General features: G+C 35.8%; 1 protein-coding gene across 4 annotated transcripts; it reads right to left on the bottom strand.

Moving 5' to 3' along the window:
- Positions 1-625: 625 nt before the first annotated feature.
- Positions 626-23,358, bottom strand: LOC145586361 (phospholipase SGR2-like). 4 transcript variants are annotated; one of them, XM_081643178.1, is made up of 21 exons: positions 22,789-23,358; positions 21,988-22,088; positions 21,242-21,418; positions 19,993-20,148; positions 18,519-18,590; positions 18,291-18,443; positions 13,386-13,436; positions 12,266-12,436; positions 10,512-10,661; positions 9,736-9,801; positions 9,039-9,626; positions 8,859-8,934; positions 8,617-8,738; positions 8,440-8,512; positions 7,409-7,511; positions 5,671-5,764; positions 5,509-5,571; positions 2,264-2,309; positions 1,863-1,963; positions 1,332-1,378; positions 626-1,229 (listed from the first exon to the last, which is right to left on the bottom strand). In XM_081643178.1, the coding sequence occupies exons 1-21, from the start codon at positions 23,030-23,032 to the stop codon at positions 1,001-1,003; spliced, it is 2,883 nt and encodes a 960-aa protein (XP_081499304.1). In that variant the 5' UTR covers positions 23,033-23,358; the 3' UTR covers positions 626-1,000. The 4 variants fall into 4 exon arrangements, 2 of the variants coding, with proteins under 2 accessions (XP_081499304.1, XP_081499305.1); XM_081643179.1 differs by having other exon boundaries at positions 21,988-22,099; positions 22,789-22,922; XR_014100926.1 differs by lacking the exon at positions 626-1,229 and having other exon boundaries at positions 1,361-1,378; positions 2,185-2,309.
- Between the last annotated feature and the right edge of the window lie 3,121 nt (positions 23,359-26,479).

Genomic DNA, 26,479 nt, shown 5'->3' with positions numbered 1-26,479 from the left:
TCCATATGCCATAATAACTGGTGGAAATTTTTATGAAGTTCTATACAATCATCATAGCAAAGTTGCATACAAAAGTTCACATAATATTGTTTGATTTTTAATTGATTTCAAAAGTGAGAATTGAATCGTTGAAATTCAGATACAAAGTTATTGTTCGTTAAGATATTGAAAATTCAAAAACAAGAACTCAATTTCTTCAAACACATAAAAAAAATTAAAAATAAAAAATTGATGCCTTCTTTTTTTTTAATTTTTTTTTTAATTAGAGAACATAAGATATTACAGTCTTTTTCCAAAAAAAAAAAAAAAAAAAAAAAAAAAAAAAAAAAAAAAAAAAAAAGATAGTACAGTTTAATATTTTTTTATCCCAAAACAAGGAATAATCAGATTCCAAGGTAAAAAAAACCAAGAACAAGTTTTTAAGTATTTGAAGAGTTTTTACAAAATTTAATTTCACATAGAATGTTTAGGGAAGGTAAGCTTATTCATCGCTGGTAAGAAAACTTCAATGCAAATTACCGTGGTAGAGTTGCAGACTTCAATGTGACTTAAAGACGATGATAATAAAAAAAAAAAAAAAAGAACCATTTGGTGGATGAGGGAGAGTGGTGATCAGTGTAGAGAATCACAACACAAATATATCAGCTGTCGATTATGTTCATTGATCAGAAAATTTTCAGCCATACATAGACCATACATAGAATACAAGCATAATTATGTATTTATGTGGCTGTACATGGAATATACAAGACGAGTTAATTTATCGTTCTGAAATTCTGGACATAATACATCTATCGGCTACATAAACTTGTTTTATGTACAATGGATACTCGAGTACACAGCATTGACCAACAGGAACAACACTAGAATACTCCCAAGTAGTTTGTGCCTTCCTTCTATGTCCAGTTATAGCGTTCAAACCCTATAGTTATCACACAGATGCAATATCTATACTCCTAATGTAAACTTGGTCAGAGTCTTCAGTTCTACATAGCTAACTCTACCGCGATGTCTTGGTTTTCTTGGGCAAATTTTTTATCAGATTGCTGCTAGAGAATGTTAATGGCAATTCTTCTTCAGCAATGTCTTTTGGATCTGGCAATCTATTAGAGACACTGTCATTTTTTGTTTTGCTTCTCTGATGCTTTGGCTGATCAGGGTATTCAGGAATGTCTCGATATAAATGATTCAACACAAACAGTGCAGTATCATGGTCGCGCCAATAGTTTCTGCAGATATAACAGAATACATGTAACTCATTTAAAGTGATTAACATAACATGCACAAATCTCATAACATGCTGCATTTAATACTAGTGATTGGAAACATACGTGTGTGCTCCAATAGCTGATATATATGAATGCTGAAAAGTTTTATCCTGCAAGATTCATAAGAAAATCCGTATCAAAAGTAAGAAATGCAAGAAGCAGTCCAAAGGGGGTAATTACAGTAAAGAAAAACTAAATTTACGACCAAGAAGGAAGTTTGGTTAAAAACAATCCCAAGGTTCCCAACTATAACCAACATGTGCAAAATAATCACTTATACTACTATTCACTACTTAGGAATACTCTAAAAATTTGTAAGCTCTTTCCCTTTTTTTTTTTTTTTTTTTTTTTTTTTTTTTTTTTTTTTTTACTTTTTTTTTATAAAAAAAATTTCCCAAATGAAAAAGAACTCCCTGAAATTTCAGAGTTCTATAATCCATAAAACTACGTTAATACTTAAAGACATCCCTGAAATTTCAGAGTTATATAATCCATAAAACTACGTTAATACTTAAATTTACTAAAACTACGGAGTACACATCTGTTTTTTTTTTTTTTTTTTGAGAGGGGGGCTAAAAAATGCTGTACGCAGACCTGAAGAACATGATCGATTCGTCCATCTTCACTCCCAGTTAATCTCTCCATCATATAAGAACCATAAGATCGCACTTCTTCATTGACATCCTCCTCCTCTTCTGCAATATGTCCAATAATTACAGAAAGAAAAGTAGCCATTGGAGGAACAATTGAAAAAAATTATGAGGCTCCTTTGTTTAATAGTCCAACCAGGGCAATTTTACATGTGCAACTGCTAGTACAATGTGCATGGTAGAACCAACTCAACCAAGACTTTGACCATGTGGTGCACATTGTAATCTAATGTGGAAAAAAAAAAAAAAAAAATACTTGGTGGTACCTTACTGGTTGTACGATGAATATCCTCGTCCAACCGGCAAGGAAGGCCTATATTCAGAATATAGAAAATCTGCAGTTACCTTCGAGTCTGTCCTTCTTTGATTGACAAACCGTAAGCACCTGAACCTGCCAAAACAATGATACTTCTGTAAAACCCATAGTTCTTATCCAGAACAGCACTCAGATACAAGGATGCATACAATCAAATAACTCAATCACATAAAATGGTTTAACAAATGAAGGGTAAGTGGAATTCCTCCAGAGAACAAACGATTTGGATATTGCAATAAAATATTCAGCAGACAGAAAGATTGCAAGGACTAAACTGATCACCTTTTCAACTGAAATTGGGGCTCAGCAACATTAACAAAATTAATATGAGAACTGGAGCTATTCATAAACAGGAAATATGCAAGGATCAACTCAATGATCCTGATTTGATGAATTATTATAGAAGGAAGTAGAAGGGCATTACTGATAATTACTAATGAAGAGGCAATTATCAGCTTATGCAAAAAAAAAAAAAAAAAAAAAAAAAACAAAAAAATGGAAGTTTGCTGAATTTCAGGAGAACTTATTATGCAGTGTGTTATGTAGTAATGCTTTTTGTTAGGCTCTTTGTAATCATAAAAAGAGAAAGGTAGTAAGAAAGGGAGACAGAAATTTGTCGTAAGAGAAACTCATTGGGAGCAATGTCCACCTCTTGAATATGGGAAGTTTGTAAATTACACTGATTAGCTAATAATACGAACTATCGCCTGCCTATATTCAGTGTTCATCTTAGCTTAAACAAAAATACAAAAAATACGATTAAATACCAGAATTACTAGGGATTGCTAGCAGAATAACTTCCCCTTTTCTCTATTTCTAAAAGACAGCTTAGGTAAAGGGAACATCATCACGAGTTAACTCAAAGCCTTCCTGTAACATTTATGATAAATATTTTCTACTGGCATTGATTCATGTAGCTGACCAACTTATGGAATTAAGGTTTGATTGATTTTCTACTAACTTTCCGCAAAATTCAATTTGTCACATGTGTTTCAAAACATACCACTATCTTTTATAGATATAATCCATTATTAAATCCAATTTGTATTGCTATAATAATGTTCACAAATACCAAATCATCAAACTCATAGTTTAGTCACTACATAAATACTCAGAAATTAGAACCTCTCTTTTGTTCCCAAAAAAAAAAAAAAAAAAAAAAAAAAAAAAAAAAAAAAAAAAAAAAAAATCATGATAATTGGAGGACCTATTCTTTCAGTGTAGATTTGCTGCTAGGATATGGAGAAAAATTCTTATGCTTCTGAATAGACAAAAATACTGAAGGTCTCTGACTGGAGAGATCGAGAGGAAAAAGATCACGAGAAATCTAATTGCAGTTGTGGTGCTTCTGAAGCAACATCTTGCTAATTGGGCAGGATTTAGCAATCAGGTGGGCTCTAAACCATTTACAGTTATTTTAAAAGAGGGCATCCAGGTACATATCAATTACTTCCTCTGTTAGACTGTTACATATTATGTGCAACATTTGCCATAAATGGATGTTTTACATTATGTGCAACAAATTTTTTCTTTCCTTTTTTGGTAAGTTTTTTTAAATGAAATTCCTATAATACCCCTGTTTAAGTAATAGCATAATTTAAGTTACTAATTTAAGTTGATTAACATTAATAATTAAACAACTCCTCTCTCCTGCCTACTACTGCCACGATGCCACCACCACCATCATCACCGACCACCATAAAAACCACCACACCAGACCACCAACACCTTCGACACCACACCACCGAAACCAAGGCCACCATTACAACCACCAACACCATCTTCTTAATCTTCTAGGTTTCATCTTCTTTATCACCGCTGAAACCACCACCAATCACATTCTTCTTCGTCTCAATACAAGGATCTCAGATCGAATCGAAAGAGAGAGAAATAGTGTGTGATGCTAGAAAAGCGAAAGGAAAATAGATCTAAATCGAAGGGTTGCTGTTCGTGGTGGAATTCGATTCGCTGCGCCCTACAAGGACGGTGAGTGAGGTAGGTTGGGTTCCTTTCGCGGGGTGACTTCCGATTTGCTACTAAGAGGATGAATGCAAGGTGGGGTTTCGAGATTTCAATTAATTCGCTGGTGGTGGGAGTTTCGGGATTTCGCTGGCTTGTATGTTTCAGGTGGTGGTCGTTGGGGTTTCGGTGTTATGGTGGTGGCGGTGGTTACAGGATAAGGTGGTGGTGGTTACGGGGTAGCGGCAAGTAGTTGAATGTGGGTGGTGTGGATGTTGCTGCTGGTAGGTGGTGTCAGGGTGGCCATGGCAATTGGTAGTGGTGGCCATTAATTAATAATCCTCCTTCCTCTCTCCTACCCTTAATCACACACCCTTCACTTTGTTAATCAACCATTAACAAGTTTTGTCTTGGGAAACGTATATAATGCGGTATTTTGATAATTTAGCTGAATATGTAAGGCCATATTGGGAAATTCATTAAGAGCAAAGAAATGGTTGAACATTTTTTCAAGAATAGAGAAAGAGAGGATGGTACCAATGCTTGATCCCTGGACCTATAGTTTAGAGGTTCACACTCATACCACTAGTCTACAGGGAAAGCTGGTAAAAAAAATGGTTGAACATTTAAGAGTAGATTTAGCATTTTTGAAACCAATGTTTATAAACAAATGTTTAACTTTTGACGCCAATGCTGTAAAAAAATTGAAACTGAAAGTTCCTACTATTTTACAAGCATGTCATTGATTTATACATATATGTGGATATCAATTTCATTTAAGGAATTTCTCCTTCTTAAATTGTCTTCCTTGAATCCATTCTTTAATTTAATATTATTGTCCAACTGATGTACTGAATCAACCAATCTCAACCTCTATTCAAAAAAAGAAAAAAAAAATCTCAACCTTGACACAAACCCAAAGCTATTTTCAAAGGGATTTAGACAAGGGGGAAAGAAGACTATGCGCGAATTCAGTTCAGGTTTCCCTTAGGTAATTTTTCATCAGCTCTGTACTTCTGTACATTAGCAATGGACCTTGATCTTCCTTTCTTTTATCAGGTTGCAAACTTGGAGGGGTGCTTATAGAAAATAAATATCAAAATTATGAGCAAAAGCATCGATAAGTGCGCACCTCTAAAAAGTGAGAATTTCATAGCAGAGAATTAGTGCAGTACAACAAGATAGAGCATTCATCTTGACTTTGATCTCAGTCAGCATGTAATTTAACAATTACCATTCATCTAGTGATCATAGAAACTAGAATTGGTGGTAACACAAAGATAAGAGCACAAGGCAATGCTACAGTAGTACGCACCTTGACAGAATTTAGATGTTTCACAAATGACTCAGATCTTGCGGCAAAATCTTCAGCAAATTCCTGCAATTCATAGCATAATCCAGAAATAGAACAATGAGTGAGAGAACTGGGAAAAGGAATGGCAATTGAAAAGGTAATGATGCTTTCTGAAAGTCACACCTGAAGTCCAATATGCAATCGCTTGCCTCCTTTGTGATAGGGAATTATGACAGGGCGTTTGCTGATATATTCTTTACATACTAGAGGTTCTATTCTGAGATAAGACCAACAGAAAAAAAATAGTTTATACATCATATAAACAAATGAGCAATTACAAGCATTACATGCAGAATAAATGCAAGTATTAACTAAATAACTAATAATTTTCAAAGCAGCTTTTACAAAGCCACAAATTGGTCAGAGATTATTCTGGTCAATAAAAAGCGAGAAAGCAATGGTCAAAGTACAAGCTATAGCACTCAAGTCAGTCTGGCACTCTGACCATTGGTCCTTTTCTCCAAAGAAATAAGAGGAAACCTCTTTGACTCTCTTATTACCTATTTTTCACTTACCATGAAAAGATAGTGGTTCTTAAAACATAACCAATGAGCTAAATCAAGTGAGCATCTTCTGGTTCTCTGCCTTTTGTGGGATGGAAGGTTCCAGCATACAAAGAAAATAAAAATGAGAATTATCCATGGCAGTGAATGGAATACCATTAGAATTGTGGATCTAGACAATTTTATACATAGAGGTGAAGTTAAGCTGTCAAACACAAAGTTGCTTAATTTGCTCTCAATCCTGATTCAGATCTATCATTCAATCAATCAAAGCCTTAATCCTATAAGTGGGGTCGGCTACATGAACCAAAGGTGATTATTCCGTACAGTCATCCACAAATATCTTCCTCCTCCATCCCTTACGATCAAATGCCTCATTCTCATGCTAATCCATATGTTTCATATCCTTCATTACTCCTTCCAACCAAGTCATTTTCAGCCTCCCTCTCCCTCTTTTAACCCCTCCGTGGTCCTACTCTTCCACTCTTCGTACCGGTGCACCCTCAGGTCTCCGTCTTACATGCCCGAACCAACGCAGGCGCTTCCCTTAGTTTGTCTGCAATGTCTGCCACATCCACTTTCTTGCGAATAACCTCAATACTGATCCTACCTCATGGTCAAATCCTGATTCAGATCTATAATCTCAAAATAAAATTTTGATCAGCTGGCAAGCTGGCAAGGAAATTCTGACTACTATTACTAGTAGATATATTGGCTCTTCCTAGAATCTAACAATATTAAAATACAAGTAAACAACAATCAACCTTGTCCCTCCTTTCTCTCAAAGAAAATGAGCTTTTCTGAGACACTTCCATGAACAGTTTTACTCGCTCTTACCAGCTCAATGTCAGGTGGCAAATACGAGTATGACCTCAAAATTAGAGATTTGTGCGGTGTACATGTACAATTTCACAAGGGTTATCTTTAAACAGATCAGATTATATTTCAGTAGAACCATTTAGATGGGCATGTAATGAGACACAAAGCAAAGAAGTTTTCCTGAATTGAATCATCCACAAAATGAACAACTGAACTATGCAGAATTTGCAGCCTAAAAGCCATATGGACATCAACAGATTTCTAACCAGATCATACAATGGTTACAAATATCTTACAATAAGCATCCTATCCAAACAATAGTCCAACCCCTCTATGCCTTCTTTTTGTCTCTCCCGTCCCTTTGCCCCCCTTTCCACATTCAAGCCATAACCTTTTTTACAGTGGGTAATCATGCAGCATCCAGAATTGAAATAGATTTTACAGCCTATTAGTGTTTTGTCAAAACCAGTAAACAATGAATTTCACCATGTCTGAGTAGCAGTCTAATTTTAAAAGTATAATAAGAAGGTAGAGATTACCTATATGCCACAGGATCAAAAGGGTGAAAGATGTTGAACATCTGCTGACAAGCAGGCATCTCTTCATTTATATTCTCTTCCCCCCAGTATTCTTTCCCTTCACCTACAAGAGCCGATACATAAAACTGTGAAACCCTACAAATGCAATGAAAACAGAAAGAGTAATACAAAGCAATTGCAGTTCCAAGGAGGATAAAAATGTATGCAACCCTATCCTATACAACAAAGGCTGATGCTCCCCAAAGTCAAGCATAAAATAACCCAAAATAAGCATTAGATAAAAAGATACGACAGTTGAAATTTTGTGTAGTTAGGTTAGTAATCTCTTCATTTATCTTACCATCATAACTAATCAGCCTGTATCTTACTGGACCATTATTATTTGACCTTATTATTAAGTCTTGTTAGACCTTATTGGAATGATTAACCCATATCTTATGTTATCAATCCTTATCTTATTTGAGCTTATTAAATCTTATCTAAACTTATTCGTTAGCCCTTATCTCATCTTACATGAGCGATAAGGCCTTTACGCTTCTTAACTTGCACAGTACAGAATTCTGACTTAGAAATTTCTAAAACAACAGCATGAGACAATCTCAATGGTCCAAAATTAACATTGACAAAAAAGTCACACTGAAAATCAAATACAGGAGTGCAATATAGCATTAAACTAAACAGCAACCCAAAATAGCTTTGTTTTTCAAAATACATAGGTCTTTAGTGTTCATTAATCAGCTAAAAGAATCTTTTGGTCGAAGGGGAATTTCTATAATCATTGCTGTATCAGACAGGATTCGCACCCATTACCTACTTTTTAAAAGTTTATAATAGTAAAATGATGAAGTAAAAGAAAAGGTCGACGATAAGGGAGAAGATCAACAAACTCTATGCAACATCAACTACTAGATAAACAACAAAGGAAATACTATTCTCTGATGAATGGAAAGTATAGATTATTAGGGAAAAACACCATTAGCATAAGTTTACAAGCACAAAATCTGAATAGTCCAAAGACTTTTAGGACTTACCAATTCCAATGCGGACATTTCGAATGGAAAGAAAGACACCAAGAGGGGATCCAGCTGCAAAGAATGTATGTACCTGTTGCATAGCAAACAGGTTTTATTTATAAGGACTGCACTAAAGATCTTACAGATGGGAATACGAGAATATAATAGACCAATAGTATTAACAGTTTTAATTACCTTGAATTCAAGCTTGGTGTACTTGATAAAAGGTTTATAACTTGTGGATAAATCGTTTTGACTAGCCAAAATCTTTTCGGATTCATCTTGATTTGAAATGCCTGAATGAACTTCGTGACTCCCTGCAAAAGAGATAATGCATAGCATAATATAAAATAAACAGTCTAGGACACATCAATGCAGAGGAAGTATAATAAGAAGAGTACTGAATAAGGTGGAAATGAAGAAAGATCATTGATCACCTTCAAAAGACCTGCTACTAGTATTACAACCAAGTTGAGCTTCCAATTGTGCAACACGTGCTTTTAGAAACTCAACCTGTAGTGATAGAGAGAAAAGGTGTAAAATTTTTAAAATAAAATAAAATAAACAATGGAAGCTGAATTATGAAAAGTTCAGGCAGAAGTTAGATTCCCTCACACCTCTGACTTGAGATCTTGAATATTTTTGTGTTCATCACTAGTATCTGACGTTTGCAGAGGTTCGGATGCATTTTCTGAAGCATCAGGGTTCACGAGACTATCCAAATTGGTATTTTCCTCCAAATTTTCAGTGGTGTCACAATTGATATCACAGGATTCACTCGAGGTTCCAATTTCTTCAGGACACACATCACTAGGACTGCAAAGGTGATCCTGACCATCTTCTGCCGAAGATTTATTGCCAGCTTGCATTTCACTCGCTTTCAGCGTAGAACTTTCATCTCTAATAGAAAAGGAAGTTGGACTAATATCCTCAACTAGATGGTCTTCAGAGTTAACATTTTCAGGCAAAGATGAAACATGATGTCCTCCTGACTTGTCTTCATTTGAAGTTTCCTGAAAAGTTCTAGTACCATCATCCATTGAGTTGACATCAGTTGGTGATTTAGAAATATTTTCCGATGTCTCGTCTTCTTTATCAGGCTTTGTATACATAAATTCCATTGGAAATGGGGAAGACAAATTCTCTTGGTGGCAGAGAATATCATATGAGAGAACACTTCCCAAGGAATGACCATACAAGGAAACCTACAAAATTTATCATGCATTTTTAGCAAAACGTTTTGCAAAACAAATTGATTTGGAAAGTAGTGCAAAGTCAGGCCGGAGAAAGAAAGTAAAGTTCACAGAGTTCTACCTTTCCGTCGTACCCTGGATTCCTCTTCAGAAACTTCAGATATAAACGATTCAGTTGGTTTGAAACCTGTGAAAGGACAATGGACCATCTTTATGAGATCATCTATATTATCCATCAAACTGACTCCACTTTAATTTAAGTTAGACCCACAGTTAGGAATAAGGACACAGAGACATTGATTCCAGGAGAAAAAAACAAAAAGCAAGTCCAATGCAGCACAATAAATATGTATAACTTATAAGCATACACTAGCCAGCAACAAGGAATTCAAATCTAATTACTATAGAATAGACCATCATCAGAACAAAAATAATGTCAGCTATAATAGACAGATTTTACAAACCAGCACAACTCCAAACTTCAAATATGGAAAATTAAAAATAATTTTAAAAAACAACATTTGGTTACCAATCTCATCATTCAATTACCTTTAAAAAACAAGGACATACATTTGACAATAGCTATAGTTCTCTAACATCTCTGCTATTTCTGGGAGGTAGATGATTAACAAGAGAGACATCAAGAAATGGAGTACTAAACACTTGGATTGGTATCTAAAAATTTGTTTACAACATGACCAAGTACTTGAAATATGGATATTTATTATCACACTTCCGAAAGAAATGGAGGCAGTGCATTTGTGACATGAAAACCGCATGCTAAACGTATACTCTTCCTTACAAGAGCAAACATTTATTTATTGACTTGTGAATCATATTACCCTGGCCAAAGAAGCACAGAATTAATAAAGAGCTCAAAGAATAATGCTATAATACCGAGTCAATAATCTCCTGGCAATAGATGGGGCTCATGTAGTACAACACATCATGAACAGTTGCACTTAGTGTAGTGCGCAAGCCTCGTACACCATCTAATGTAATTTTCTCCACGGCAGATTCTCCGCTGAGCTTCAAACCCTTTCTCCACTGAAATAGACAAAAGCCAAGTATGCAAATTTCATTTAGCTAAGACCCACTTATCAAAATTATAATCTGTGCAGGCAAGAAAAGTATTCTAACTAACATGCAAGTAACAAACAATGCAACTACAGAGCACAGCTAAAAGCTTAAGCTGTTTTTGTCACAAGTCTCACAAAGAAATCCCATTAGAAACCACAGCTGCTTGCATCACAAATAATAAGAGAGAAGTAATTTGGCTATTCCATCCCATGGTCTTCCTACAAGATAATATTTGAACAAAGAGAAGCAATTTGATTCCATCCCCAAAAAATCAAAGCTGCAAGTATACCCTTTTTACATGTATTCCTAGTCTAGTTGAAACAATATTTTGACACTTCCGTGTTGCGACACTGAAGAGAATTGAGAAAAGCTAGGGCCTAAAGTAACTTATGTCAAAATTTGACAAGAGGATTGAAGCTTATGGGGAGTTAGACGCAAAAACAGTGGTAAGTTGTTAATGAGAGCTTATAGGTACAAACTCATGAACCATCAAAGCTTGTGACAACCAGGGTGCACAAAAAATGTAAAAGGGTATGATTAACTTTTAAGGGGTACTTTTGACCTACTAACTTTTATATAATATTATAAAATTTTATATATAGATCTTACTGTTTTGCTTAAAATGAGGAGTAATTAATTGAGCCTCCCTTCTTGCCACTGCTTTTGAAAATCTCACGGAAAAAACTTCACAAAACTTATTTGAATTGGGTTTCAAACAACAGGAGAGAGAGACAAGAGAAGCAGATAGAAATTGGAAATACAAGCGGTCACTGCCACATCACAACAGCAAGAAACAACGAGCAGCAGGTGACGACAGCATAAAATGCAACACCAGCAGGAGCAACAGAAGCAATAGGGGCAGATGAGTGCTGCGACAGCAAGGACAGAGAGTAGTTGCAGAAGATGGAAAATGAAATAATAAAGGGAAGATAAAATGATAAAAAAAAAATGATGTCAAGAGGAAAAAAGCCAAACAAATAAAGGATATATACGTTCACAAAAACCTGAATGCAAAACGCAAGCCATTTGCATAGTTTCTTTCTGCATTTAGGGAAAAAAAAAATTTAAAAACAAAAAAACAATTTTTAGGGTATGCAAAAAAAAATATATTTAGGGTATGCACATGCAGATCATCAGCAAAACATTGTAGATCCAATTCTGCCCTAATTCAAGGGAAGGCCACCTGAATGGGGAGGAATGACTCAGACCTACAGCCATGAGTAAGAGAGAAAGAGGAGGGGAGAGGCTGAGAAAGATAGAGGCAACTATAAGGGCAGTTGAGTTGTTTAATGTGACATATGACATTATTACAATATATATATATATATATTCATGATACCGTCTGAATAATTATCTTGCTAAACTTACAATAACTTGGCTTTTTCTAAAGTGCTAAAATGCAAGGTCATCCCACAAAATTCCTAGATCGATTCCAGAAAGTATAATTCAATCACTTGCCATCCTCCCCACCCCAAGTCCATAACAAAAAAATCAAAACTAAAGATTAACAGAGAGAAGTACAATGAGAAAGACATAATAAGAACATACAAACACCTAATGATTAAACTTACTTGGCATGGAATAAAGAGGACTCTCTGAATGCCACGCTGATATGATGTCAGGTGTTTTTCAGCTAAACTTGAGGTGATATGGCGATAAGTTGCCACATCGTCAACCAGATTAGATTTCTCCAGTCTTTGGCCAATGCCATGAACCATAAAAACTAGATGGCGAACCGGAACCTAAAAATACAAAAATGACATTAATAATAATAATAATAAATAAATAAATAAATAAATCCATATACCCAAAATCACATGTCACCAAGCTGCGAGAAAAGAGAGAGGAGGAAGTAAAAAATGATCAAGAACCGAGTGGAAAACTGTTCAAAATAATTATATTACTGTAGAGAAACAATGTTCAGATGAATAAATAAGTATTCCGAATAAAGATATGGCGTGTATGAATCATGTAGCGCGGCCGCGCGCGTGGGGGGGGGGGGGGGGGGATCATGCATATTCCTTAAATTTCATTTGCACAAACAACTTAAAAATTTTCACCCTAGATCAAGACATCAATCTCTCCCCTCTCTACACCCCTTTTTTCTTCTGATTCCATAGCTGCTATAACAGAAGTACTTGGCTACTGGACATGCAAGAGCATAAACTTGCTTTCCCAGGTCAAGAGAACAAGCTACTCCAAAAAAAATTCCAGAATATAGTCACGATGGCCTATAAGCTTAATTTAAAAGGCACAGAGCAGAACATGGCAGCAACTGTTCCTAGGTTACATAAGACACAAAAGAAAATATGACAGCAGAAGTGCATTGTTTGAGGATAGAGGCACTATCCGCTTGGCAGTCTATATTCAGAAGATAAAGTAACCCAATGGCAGGGGAATTTTGATGGTGTCAGAAATTTATATACTCATTAATGATTTCCTTACAAGATCTAATCATCTAACAACTTGTACATAGTAAGTCATAGAGAAAAACTTAAGCAATCAGGCCTTTTGTAGAGCACCCCCAAATAAAGCCTTCATTTGCTACCTTGCTAAACATCACACTCCGTTAAGGCATCCACATAATAGAGTACCATATCTAAGATAGAGTACAAGTTAGACCTCCTTTCTACATTGTCTTTTGTTTCATGGTTGAGGGGAGGGGGGTAAAAGAAGCAAAAAGGCATGTACCTCAGAACAATAGTCGTCCATCTCTTCCTCTTTTTGCTGACGCAGCTCATCCTACAAAAAAATGAAATCTTAAAAAACAAGAGGTTGATATAATCATATACAGAGAGCTGAACTCAACTTCCCAATAACACAGAAAACAAAACTAGGGTTTTAATATCTTGGGTGTGATCACAATTGCAGTAATGAGCAGTTAAAATCAAAACCACTTTGGCAGGCAATGCAGATGACTTGCAGCTCGTGGCCTAGTATAACAGTCACAGTAAGATCAAAAACCTTTACAAAGCTGATATACACACATCAAGCATTTGCTGAGGCCATTTCTAGACCAGCTTCTTCGATTTCCAATAGAACAGTACCTAGGGTTTCTGGGTTTACTGTTCCATTGGATGCTGGAGTTGCTGATCATCGATCTGATCCAACTATTCCTGATACTTATTCTATACCTCCCCCGGAACAGAACCCACACAAAGATGGTGAAGATCGACCTACTTCATTCTCTGGGAAATTGACTGCTAAGGGAGCGCCCCTGTCTTATGTTGCCCCGATGGTTCAAGATGGGAAACAGGTGGCTCAACTGCAGGATTCTGAACTTATGCAAGGTAATAAGAAATGGTCTAATGCTTTAGTTTTCTATGTTGTTGGCTATTATCCTACTATTGCTGCTGTCCATCGTTTTATTGCACAACAATGGATTGATGTGAAAAAACCAGACATATTTTGGCATGATGATGGGTACTTTATTATTAATTGTTTCTCAGTTAGTGATAAGGATACTATTCTTTGCTGTGGTCCACATATGTTCATGGGAAAACAGCAATCATTAAACCTTGGAGCTCTAAATTTGATTTTGGAGCTGAGATTTTGAGAACTGTTCCATTATAGGTTAAGTTCCTAAACTTGGGTCCTGAAACTCTTAGTCGTATTGGAAGTTTGCTTGGTATTCCAATTTGTGCTGATGAGTGTACTACAAGACAACTAAGAGTCTCTTTTGCTAGAGTTCTAATAGAGATTGATGTTACCAAGCCCTTGCCTAAGTCTGTTTTTGTGGAAAGCCCTTTGAAGGAAACTCTGGAACTTAAGGTAGTCTATGAATGGACCCCACCCTTCTGCTCTAAATGCAATAAAGTGGGCCATGACTGTTCTGTCACAGTTCCAGCAGCTTCTAAGCATGCAGCACCCAAGCAACCAGTGACTGCAGCTCCTAAGCAGCCAGTGACAAAGAAGCAAGCCTGGGTTGCTAAACCTGTTGTTCCTGCTACTGTTCCTAATGCTGATTGCACAGTCCATGGGCAGTCTGTCATCACTCCAAGTGTCTCTACTACTTTAAATGACTCAGATGCAGGTTGGAGATTAGTTGGTAGAAAGACAAAGAGTCAGCATATTAGAGTTAATCAGCCATCTTTTTCAAATGCTTTTGTGGCTTTAATTGAAGATGAATCAGAAGGTGCTGGTGGTTTTACTATCAATCCAATCGGGGGTGAGGTTAATCCCCCTTTGGCTACATGATTTTCTCTATATGGAATGTGAATGACCCTGGCAAAGTTGCCTCTGTAAAGAGGCTTCTTCACTCTCATTCAGTTGATGTTCTTGGAATTCTAGAAACAAAAGTAAAAATTAAGAATAGTAGTGGAGTTCAGAAGAAATTTGGCCCTTCCTGGACTTGGGTTTGTAACTATTGCTGCTCTCCTATGGGCAGGATCTGGGTTGGCTGGAATGCTGACAAAGTTACAGTTAACATTGTGCAAATCCATGAGCAGTTTATTCATTTTATTGTCTACAATAAAGACTTATCTTCTCAGATTCAGCTCACCTTTGTCTATGGTTTGCACTCTATTCATGATAGACTTCCTCTTTGGGAAGGCATTAAACATATCTCTTTGCAGCTGATTCCTTGGTTATGTGTTGGTGATTTTAACTCTATTTTGCACTCTCAGGATAGAATTCATGGTAATATTGTTACTGAGTATGAAACTAGGGATTTTCAGAATTTTGTTGATGAGCTTGATCGATTAAGAGTAAAGGGGCTTTTTACTCTTGGTCAAATAAAGCTCATTCAGATCCTAGGACCCTTACTAGAATTGATAGAGCCTTTGGTAACCAAAGCTGGCTTGATGTTTATGGGCATGTGGAGACTGTGTACCTTGCCCCTTCCCTGTCTGATCATAGTCCTCTTCTTATTGATATCTGTCCTGCTCCTGCTGGAAAGGGGAGGCCATTTAGATTCATGAACTGTATTGCAGATCATCCTGAGTTCTTAGACACAGTTTCTCATTCTTGGGATTCTAGTAGTGTTGGTGTTTGGCAGAAGCTTAAAGCTGTTAAAGCTGGTATCAAATCTATTAATTGCAAGTATTTTGGTAATGTCTCTGACAAGATTAATCAGGCTCATAATGATCTTTTGAACATTCAGAATTTGATTATTTAGAATCCAGATGACAGTGATCTTAATGCTAAAGAAGCTGATGCCATTGCAGTTGTTAAGCATTGGACTGATGTGCAAGAAAGCATTTTCAAGCAGAAATCCAGAATTAATTGGATTAAACTTGGAGATGGCAATTCTCACTACTTTTTTTCAGTGATGAAAACTAGACAATCCAGGAACAGGATTGACTCTATTTTTGATTCTAGTCAGGTTTTGCTCAAGGATCCTGCTGCTATTGCAAATGAAATTATTGTCTTTTATAAGTCTCTTTTAGGGACCAAGGCTCCTTGTCTTCCTGCTGTTGATTTGGTCACTATGAGAAGAGGTAAGCAGCTTAGTTCTTCTGCTGAGCAATTTCTTATTCAGCCTGTTTCTCATTCTGAAATTGATGATGCTCTTAAGAGTATTGACAACTCTAAGGCCTCTGGTATTGATGGTTTTAATTCTTTCTTTTTTAAGGGAGTATGGCATGTTGTTAAAGGTGATATTTATGCTAGTGTCCTTGATTTCTTTGAGAGTGGGGTTTTGCAAAGGCAATGGAATTGCACTTCTATTACTTTGGTTCCTAAAGTTCCTAATGCTTCTCATGTTAAGGATTTTAGGCCCATTGCTTGTTGCACTGTTGTTTATAAGCTCATTTCCAAGATTATTACTGCTAGACTTGCTTCTGTTATTGGAGATGTCATTGATGATGCTCAAGCAGGGTTCATTCCTGGGAAGCACATTGGTGATAATATTCTTCTTGCTACTGAGCTTATTAAGGGGTATAATCACAAATTTATTACTCCTAGGTGTATGATTAAAGTGGATTTGAAGAAAGCTTATGACTCAGTTGAATGGGATTTTCTTAAGACTGTTCTTCATGAACTTGGCTTTCCCCAGACTTTTGTTGCTTGGATCTGGAAATGTGTCACTTCTGTCTCATATTCTATTCTTATTAATGGTGTTCCTGCTCCTCCTTTTGAAGCAAAGAAAGGTCTGAGACAAGGTGACCCTATGTCCCCCTTTCTTTTTGCTATTGTTATGGAATACTTATCCAGATGTCTCTATGAGCTTAGCTTGAACCCTGATTTCAATTTTCACCCTAGATGTGAAAAGCTTTGCCTAACTCATATAATGTTTGCTGATGATTTGCTTATGTTCTCTAGAGTTGACAGTCTGTTAAGCTTCTTTTTCATGCTTTCTCTAAGTTTTCTAAAGCTTCAGGCCTTTCAGCTAACCTTGATAAGAGTGAAGTCTACTTTGGTGGAGTTTCTGCTGATATTAAGGCTGAGCTTAGAGATCTTTTAGGGGTCTCCCAAGGTTCCATTCCTTTCAAGTATCTTGGAGTGCCTCTTTCTTCTAAGAAGCTTACTATCTCTCAATGTAAGCCTCTAGTTGAAAAGGTTACTGCAAGAATTCAAGGGTGGATGGCTAGACACCTTTCTTATGCTGTTCAGTTAATTAAGAGTGTTCTCTTTGGTATTCAGACATACTGGGCTCAAATTTTCATTTTGCCTAAGAAGATTCTGAAGGAGATTGAAGCTAGATTCAGGTGCTTCCTTTGGACTGGCTCTTGCTAGGAAGTCTTTGGTTGCTTGGAATAGTGTTTGCCTTCCTAAAGTTTGTGGTGGCTGGAATCTTATTTCTCTCCCTGAATGGAACAAGGCTGCTATCACAAAGCTTCTTTGGGATATTGCTCACAAAGCTGATAACTTATGGGTTAAATGGGTTCATATTTACTATTTCAAGCATAAAAATTGCTACCCCTATCCCTGCTAAATGCTCTTGGTTCTTAAAGAAAATTCTGAGTTGTAGAGATGTGGTGAATGATTTAGGAGGATGGGATGGATTTATTCAAGGCAACAAAATGAAGATCAAAAAAGTCTATGCTGCTTTGAGACCTCAGGCTGCTAAGATGACTTGGAAAAGAGTTGTCTGTAACAATTTTGCTTCCCCTAAAAGTATTTTCATACTCTGGTTGGCTCTTTGGAATAGACTTGTCACAAAGGACAGGTTATTGCAATGGCATATCTCTTGTGACCCTAGATGCTTCTTTTGCTTGAAAGAGAATGAGAGTGTGCAACATTTGTTCTTTAACTGTGAGTTTTCTAGGCTGATTTGGAGCAGATTATTGAGCTTTTTTCATATTCTTAAACCTGCCAGAGATTTGATGAGGAAGTTGAGTGGATCTTGAAGTTTTGGAGGAAATCTGATGCTAAAAGTCAGCTGGTGATTGTTATTTTTACTGAGGTTGTTTATAGCCCAGAGGAATGCTGTGCTGTTCACTGGAAGCTGTAAAACTGCTGCTAGTGTTGTGAGAGATATTATCTTTATGTTTCAAAAATCAATATGCAAGTCAGCAATTGTCTACATTACTCCATACCAGATTCTAGTGAATTGATAATTAGGTTAAGGGAGTTTTAGTAACTCTAAGCATAAGGTTTTTCTAAAATTAAAAGATAAAACGCACGGTGGGGGGGTGGGGGTCTATAAAATGGAACCTGTGTTGGTTTTGGAGATGGAGATGCAGCATATCCTCGTCTTAGCTTCACACCATTTCCTCCAAAATTGATGATAGTGGAAAAGCCTGAAGCATCGACATTCAGCCACGCCTCCCAAGTGTCATCCTCTCCAGTAAAGAGAGCATGCAGTCCCTGCATATCAACAAGAAATAATTACAATTGAGTTCAGATGTAAGAAACAATTCTCCACTCATGACAATATCATACTGGGGTATAGCCTTGTAATTCAACACGAGCTGCAAAAAGTCCAGATGGTTGAAATGTTCTCCGATGCCAAACCTAGATAGGAAAATCAACCATATCAAAATTGTCAAATCACTATACTTAACCAAACACTAGGACAACAAATTCAATCAATCATTTCAATCTTGAAGAGAATTTTTGAAAATGTATTAAAGAATGATGAAGATGTAAAAAAAAAGAAAAAAATAAATAAAAGAAAATAAAAAGAAAAGGTTTTGATACCAACCTTTTATATCCACAAAATAGAAATCACTAGAAATTTCCTCAATAGCTCACAAAGAAAGCAACTCATTTCAGTAATCGAATTTATAACAAAACTAAGCTACCTACCTCTATAAAGAGGGGGCAGTGTCCAAAGAAAAAAGAGTAGATTAAGAAGAAGAAGAAAAAAACATAGCTTTAGCCCCGAAATACGATTTGACTAGCTTTATATTGTTTAATGAAGATTGGTTCAGGTGGACTTATTCTTTTGCATGATGCTTATAGCAATATAGCTATTGACATAAACATATTGAAGAGTAAATCTTCAAAGAAACAAAAAATATATATACTTCCTCGGTTCTTTTTTTATTGCAACGTTGGGGTTTTCACACTTGGTTATACACAATTTATACCTTTAATATCTGTAACTATACTTTTGAAAAAATAATAAAAAGTTAAATCTTTTGAAAGTATAAATCAAGACGAATCTAACAATACTCCACTTGACTATGTAATTCCTAACGTATACAACACAAAAGACGGTCAAAGAAGTAGGTGTGAATAGTGTTAAATCTCCAACGTTGTGATTAAAAAAGGACACAGTACAATAAAAAATAAAAATAAAAAAATAAAAAAACCCAATTAATACACTATCTAAAACAAAATGCACTCATATCCTAATGTGCCAATTTGTATAACAGAAATGATATTGGTAACTTGTGACTTCTCTATACTGGTAGCATCAGCAATCTGCCTTAATAAACCAATAAGCTATGAGCTTTAAACAAGAAACTGGTCATGAGACATGCTAAACTGCCCTGATAGCTATTTAAATATATTTTATGTGTTATCTACAGAAATACTTCCAAGAAACAGCTCCAGCCTAACACTCTTTCTAAAGCGTGTCAAATATTTAACAAATATTCAATTCATTCATCAAATAGAATAAAGCACAAGGGTAAGCATTGATGTACGACATAAATCTAAATACCCAAGTAAGCAATGAATATTACTTAGATGTTATGTATGTCCTCCCCAAATATTTAACAAGTTTCATGCACTTTCAACTGGCAACCAATTGCAGAATTTGCTCAGATAAATAATCTATCACTGGAAAGGAAATTATATTCCAAATTACTACCAAAGCTAGAAGACAACAAACAGAGGATGTCAAAGAATCAGAAACCTTTTAAGAAAATAATAAAATAAACAGGTATAGCCAGAACAGGCAGATTACCTGTCTACGATATGCAAATTCCAACTGTTCAGCAACATCTTCCCGAAGAGGAAGCCAATCAAGTCCTCCACTTTGTGCAAACCAATGACCTCTTAGAACACGCCGATTCTCACCATTCCAGTACACTGGAAAGCTATGCCGTTTCACCAGATCTACCTGAGGTAATTAGTACATCCAAGGGTGACCAAGAATCAAATTTAATAACCAAAGAATCAAAGTGTGCTCAAATCACAAAGAAATCCCTCAATATTCATCAAAAACTGACAGGAATTTGATAAGATTTCATGAAGAACTCCTTAATCCTGTTAATGTCAGAAAAACACACAGACACACACCTCACTATGTGTGTATATATATGGTCTTTTATCGGAAAGATAAAATCCAGTGGACTGCCCCCTCGAAAAACTTAAACCCACAAGGCACAGGCTTATAACAAAAATTAATCTAATATTGTCAATACTGTCCCAATCTCTCCTCCCCTTAAATTTTGAGTTGCACTTCAAGGACAACTAATTAGCTAGATCTTTCTTGTATCCATCGCTCATAAGCTATAAAATCTTCTTATGGCATCTTTGTTACACAAATTAGGTAGTCAATAATAGGCGACCAGCATGATACTACCCAAAAAACAATCCAAACTCCAAAGCTCCATAGAATTTGTAAAACTTCATTCATATCAGAGGTCATTACCATCTCCACATGTGACCCCAAAACCATCTCAGCTGCTTGGTTCAACTACAAAAGCTCATCAGGAATATGAACACTTAACTACTAGTAGATGACATGCCAAGGTAACAAGTAATGTGGATGTAGATAGAGATAGAGTATCTCCAGGACATAAGAAATAGAAGATCTCAAGGGAACATAAAGAATAAAGAATCTCAAGGAAACACAAGAAGTGCAATCAATGAAATACACCAGTAAACAAATAAGCACTGTACCAGGTGAACTAGTGTCGATAATGAAAAAGTGACAAACAAAGTCAACCACAAGCAAGACTTTAATAACAATTCATGTAGGTCTGTTCTCCACCTTTTTGTTATGAGAATTAGCCACTACTTATTAATTCCTCTATGCTGTAGAGAACATACTGGATAGGGAAATAGAATGAAACATACTTAGGTTATAAGACTTATAACTCAAGATATTATAATCCTATCAAAGACCTAAATCACAGAACCAGCTACATAGCAGACAGTATACTTTGCAGTTGATTCATTTATGCACATAGAACTGAAGAAGCTAATACCTCATAAAGACCACCTTTCACAGGGACTCCAACTCTCTCTTCCTCCACAACATATAATTCAGATGTTAGAGGGTTTTTATGTAGATCTGCTACAGTAGTTGGACCAGTCTGTCCTTTCGGGCCTTCACTGCATTCTGCATATTCCCTCCACCAATAAGACAGCAACTCTTCTTCTCTCTGTTGCCAAAAAAACAAAAAAGGATACATTCTAGAAAAGCAGTTTGTATGCAAAAGTTAAGAGCCAAAAGAGAAAAGGCAACTATGGCATCAGGGTACGGCAATGCAAACAGCATTGTAACCCAGCAGAAGTTTGAATGAAAAGATTTGTGACATCAGGAAAGAAAATTCACTCTCAAAGCTTGCTGTGCAATTGGAGCCACATGAGATATAATGAGATAGTCTTTTCTTTTCCTTGAATTTATAGACTTTTTGGCCTAAGACTCTGAAATGTGAATTCATGCCTCCTAATCTTCATAGTTAACACTGATGGGAGTAATCAACTAATCACAGTCGATACACCATACAACAAACTAACAACACATGGGCCTTTCTACCTTCATTGACATTCTGTCATAAGTACAATTATTACTAACACAAAGTATTTTTCACCTGAGTCCCAAAAGAAGTTAAGGCTCCTGGGATGCATTATATCACATACAATTGGCAAACATAAAAGGTTGATATTTGACATCAGATAATAAATTTGAAGGCATTCGATCATCTACTCAAGTTAACAGGCACCTTACCTGCAAGAAAGCAGCCTCTATCGCTAGTGAATCTCTCATACCGAAGCGAAAATACTCTCCTTTACCAACAACCTCCGCACGTGGAATCGAGGCAGCCAACTCTGTCCAACCACTACCCATCAGAAGCAATGTCACCGAAGCAAAACCTTGAATTTAAAAAGCATACAAATGCTAACTGGAATCTAAAAGCGAAGTCACTAGTTCTAGCTTTAACAGAAACAATATGATCAATAACTAAGAACCTTATACATTTCATAAATACATACACAACTACCAAACAACAACATAACACCACTAAATTATGATCTTATACACATCATATTGTGTCCATCCGACACCCTGGTGTAAAAATTACACCCTCTCACATTCTCCTCTCCATCCGCTCCCCACATGAACTTGACACAGGGGAGAATGTGCCAGTCTAAAAGTTTACACCAAGGTGGAAAATGACATGATCTTAGGTATGTGAAAGTCATATTCTACACCCGGGATCACCATTAATGAACATAAAGTTCAAAATCATCAACATTAATCCATATGTTACAAACGTTATAACATTATGTACATTCAATTCACATATTATTAAAATAACAAATATTTTTACTACTTGGGCAACAAAATTGATCATATAGTTAATAGAATAATAGATTATGAACATGATATACCATATGTTCTCATAATATAAATAATTATATGATCATTTGACACTACAATACATCCTATATTTATAATAACAACAATTAATGCTTAAAACATGATTAACAAAAACTTGTAATAAAAATGATCAAAGTAGATACTCACGATTGAGACCCAAAGGAACCTTGCAAAAGTACCACCTAACATCACCCCCATCAGAAGGGCTCCTAGTTTGGGCAAGATACTTCCTTCGACCTTCGAATTGCTCGATTTCATCAGCTAATCTTCGAATATTCGAGGGCGTATTCTTGAGCAAAGCAGGATCAGTCTCAGCTTCTTCTTCAACAACACTAGCATCTGAAATTGACTCTTTTCGTTCAATTTTAGCAACCCCACCATCACCCATCATTCAATTGCGACACCCGTTTGTCGTATTTTGCCCCGAGCCTCCAAAATGAATACGGCGAATGAATTCCGAAGATGCTAAAAGTACCCAGTTGAAATTGAGTAAATTGGAGAAAAACCCAAGATTGATAAGGGAGAAGGGTAGAAGTAAGAGAGAGAAAGGAGTGAAGAGGAGAGAGAAAGTGGGAAAGATGAATGAGATTGAGCAGCGTGGAATTCCGGGAAGGAATATTCAGTGCCAGAAACCAAATCGCTAGGTGGTTCTAGCGGTGTATCGATTTTATTTTTGGCAAAGGGAAACTAATTTTTTTTTTTTTTTTTTTTGTTAAGTTTTTCAGTTTTTGCCTTTTTGGTTAAGTGGTTTTTTTTATTTGACAAAGTATAATTTGATGGGGTTTAAAACCTCGTTCACTTCAACTTATTTTTATTGAAATTAAATTACTATCTCTGTTAACATTTACTTGCAACTTTTATCATTTTAGAGTGTTTCCAATTAGTTGCAACTTTTCATTTTCTTTCCTTTTTTGGTAAATTTTTTAAAATAAGATTACAAAAATACCCTTACTAATAATGTTAACAACACACTTAGATAACTTAATTACAACTCATTAAATTAATAATTTCACTTATTTAACATAACTATTCTCACCCAATTCCAATTAACCCATACTAATTCAATAAAAAATCCAACCCAACAAATCATTCCATCATCAGATTCATCTTCCAATAACTCATTCGAATAGACGTCGTTGCCGCCATTTCTAACCACCACCTACAACATAGCCGCCTCTAACCGCCACATCCGCTTGTTGTTACGGTGTTCTTACTTCTCTCTCTAAGATAAATGTTTAGATCTAATGGTTTGAGGGGTGGGTGGTTTGATTTCCGATGGATTCGAGTTGAGTGGGGATTTCTGGTTTCGAGATGAGTGGGGGTTTAGGGGAGGTTTCAAAATGGGCTAGGGCTTTTGTGGTTCTAGGATGGGTGGTTTGATTTTCAGTGGTTTTGGTTGAGTGGGGGTTTGATTTCCGGTGGTTTCGGATTCAGTGGGTGGTTTCGGGTTAACTGGGGGTTTTTGGTTTCAGGTTGAGTGGGTGGTTTTTGTGGCCTGGGTTTGTCTGCGTGTTGGTGGGTCTAGTTTTGGGGGTGCGGTGGTGGTGAGGTTGGAATTAGGGGGTGTCGGCAGTGGTGGGTTTGGGTTGTGGGGGTCTCGACGATGGTGAGCTTCGATCTGGGGTTCGGCGATGGTGGGTTTGGGTTTGTGAGGGTGTCATGTCAATCTGGGTATATGGGATGTCAGCGAAGGGTGGTGGTGGCGGCAAGTCTGGGTTTAGGAGGGAGTCGGTGGTGGTGGACTGGTGGGTGGCTTGGGTGGTTATTCAATCATTTTTAATTTTTTCTCTCTCATACTTAATCACATACCCTTATATCTCTTAATAACAATAATGAAATTTTGACTTGGGAACCGTGCTAGAGCTCAAAGTTGCAAGTAAATGTCAACGGAGGTAGTATTTTTACTGAACTTAAATTATATTTATTGAATTTAAATTATTTTTGTTGAACTTAAAATATATTTACTGAACTTAAATTATTTTTGCTGAACTGAAATTATTTTTTTACTGATTTTCTACTATATTTCTTCTTTAAGTTTACTGAATTTTACTGAACTTAATTTATTTTTACTAAACTGAACTTATTTTTACTGAACTGAAATTAATTTACTAAACTGAAATTATATTTTTGCTGAATATTATTTTTATAAGGTGAAGTGAACTGGGCTTAACATGGAAAGTTAATCTCTGATATAAACTTAAATTTTCCCCTATAATTGTTTTCAAATAAAAAAAAAAAAATCCCCTATAATTTGTTTTGACAAGCGGTGTACCATTTTTGGCAAGTTTTTTAGTTTTTAAATCTCACAATGACAAGTGTCATTTAAGATTCGCCTTTATAATAGGTTTATTGATGGTTAGAGCCTTAACTTCTCTTGAGAGAGTTTTATGAGAGTTTTCTTCCCAATTTGTGGGTTTCTTCTCTTCTTTTGTGAAAGTTTGGTGTTTGTCTTTCTTCTCTTCCCTTATGGAAGATTGGAATTTATTTTTAGGGTTTTATCTGAAAGATTGGATTCATGGGTGGTTAGTCGTACAATTTTGCAATTGGAGTTAATTGGAATTGAGGATGTGATCTACATGTCAAGAAGATGGACTCCCTCACAAAGTCATAGTAGGCTGCACATTTTAGCGAACAATCGGGGACTGTGCTTCACTGTTAAATCTAGTTTCTCATCTTCATAGTTACTTTAAAGAGGATTTTCACTTGATTAATTTAGATTGTATTTTACTTTTCTATAATGCTCATTGTAGATATCGTATGACTTTCAATTAATGAAATTTTATCTTTCCCTTAAAAAAAAGAAAAAAAAATGAATAGTTAGAACATTGATAGGGTAATGCAACCTAAGTTTATTTGATGTAATCTCTTTTTTGGGCAATCACGAATTCACGAGTCAAGCAAGTTGGCCACAATGGCTCATTTTGGACTAGTGCCAAAAGAAATTGTGCGTTAACCTACTTTTTTGGGCCAAAAAAAGTGTGTTTATTTTTTTGGCAAAATCGAGTCGGGCCTAATTTTTAACTCATAATATATTCAGGCTGCCCAAAACCTAATTGTTAATGCCTACATCCCCCTCTAGGTAACAATGTCTACACCCCCTCCCCTAAATTACTATAATAACCCTTATAAATAAACCCATTAACCACATAGTAAAGAGTAACTGCTACTACACTACCCCAATACAAAAATATATAAAAAAAAAGTTTAAAAAATCATCATTTTCTCTTTCTTCATCTGCCATTTTCTCTCTCCATTTTTGCTTTTGAAATTGCTCAATTCTGAAGAAAAATCTGTAAATTTGTTACAATATCAACAACAATGAGTGATATACGAGATGAAATTGCACTAGTGAAAGAAAAATCTTCAACAAAATCAAAACCGTAAGTCTATTTGCTTATTTTATATGATCAAAATTGAGTACAATAATCAAGAAAAATGTGTGATATAAGAAATGAAATTCCGCTAGAATGTGCAAAACAACAATGAAAAATGACGATTTTGGAGACATGTAAGTGCCATTTACTTGATTTGAAAGAGTTAATTTGATTAGTCACTTACAGTATGGAATTATGTAATTGTTAATTGATTTTTTTTTTTTTTAAAAAAAAATTGTTTATGAACTGAGATGACGATTATATTCTTATTCAATCATGAGTGGATACGATACAAAAGAGTGCTAACCTAATTAAATCTCATGTAGTTGATCCTCAACTTTTAAAAGCTATAATAACATCAAGTGGCCGATTCTGTTGAAAAAGACATGTCTGCAATTGCAAGGTATAATGATCATTTATAATAGACTATATGTTTATTTTTTACATGATGTTATTCTTGAAAT

The sequence above is a fragment of the Chenopodium album genome, chromosome 16 (genome assembly GCF_948465745.1).
Source record: "Chenopodium album chromosome 16, dcCheAlbu1.1, whole genome shotgun sequence".
Taxonomy (NCBI): Eukaryota; Viridiplantae; Streptophyta; class Magnoliopsida; order Caryophyllales; family Amaranthaceae; genus Chenopodium; species Chenopodium album.
This window is presented reverse-complemented; position numbering and strand designations above follow the sequence as displayed.

Excerpts from the sequence above, each read along its gene's own strand:
- LOC145586361 (XM_081643178.1), bottom strand. The coding sequence starts at position 23,032 with ATGATGGGTGATGGTGGGGTTGCTAAAATTGAACGAAAAGAGTCAATT. Across the intron at positions 21,419-21,987 it reads TAGAGGCTGCTTTCTTGCAG|AGAGAAGAAGAGTTGCTGTC; the intron begins GTAAGGTGCCTG and ends TTTTGGCAACAG. Across the intron at positions 1,964-2,263 it reads AAAGAAGGACAGACTCGAAG|AAGAGGAGGAGGATGTCAAT; the intron begins GTAACTGCAGAT and ends GACATATTGCAG.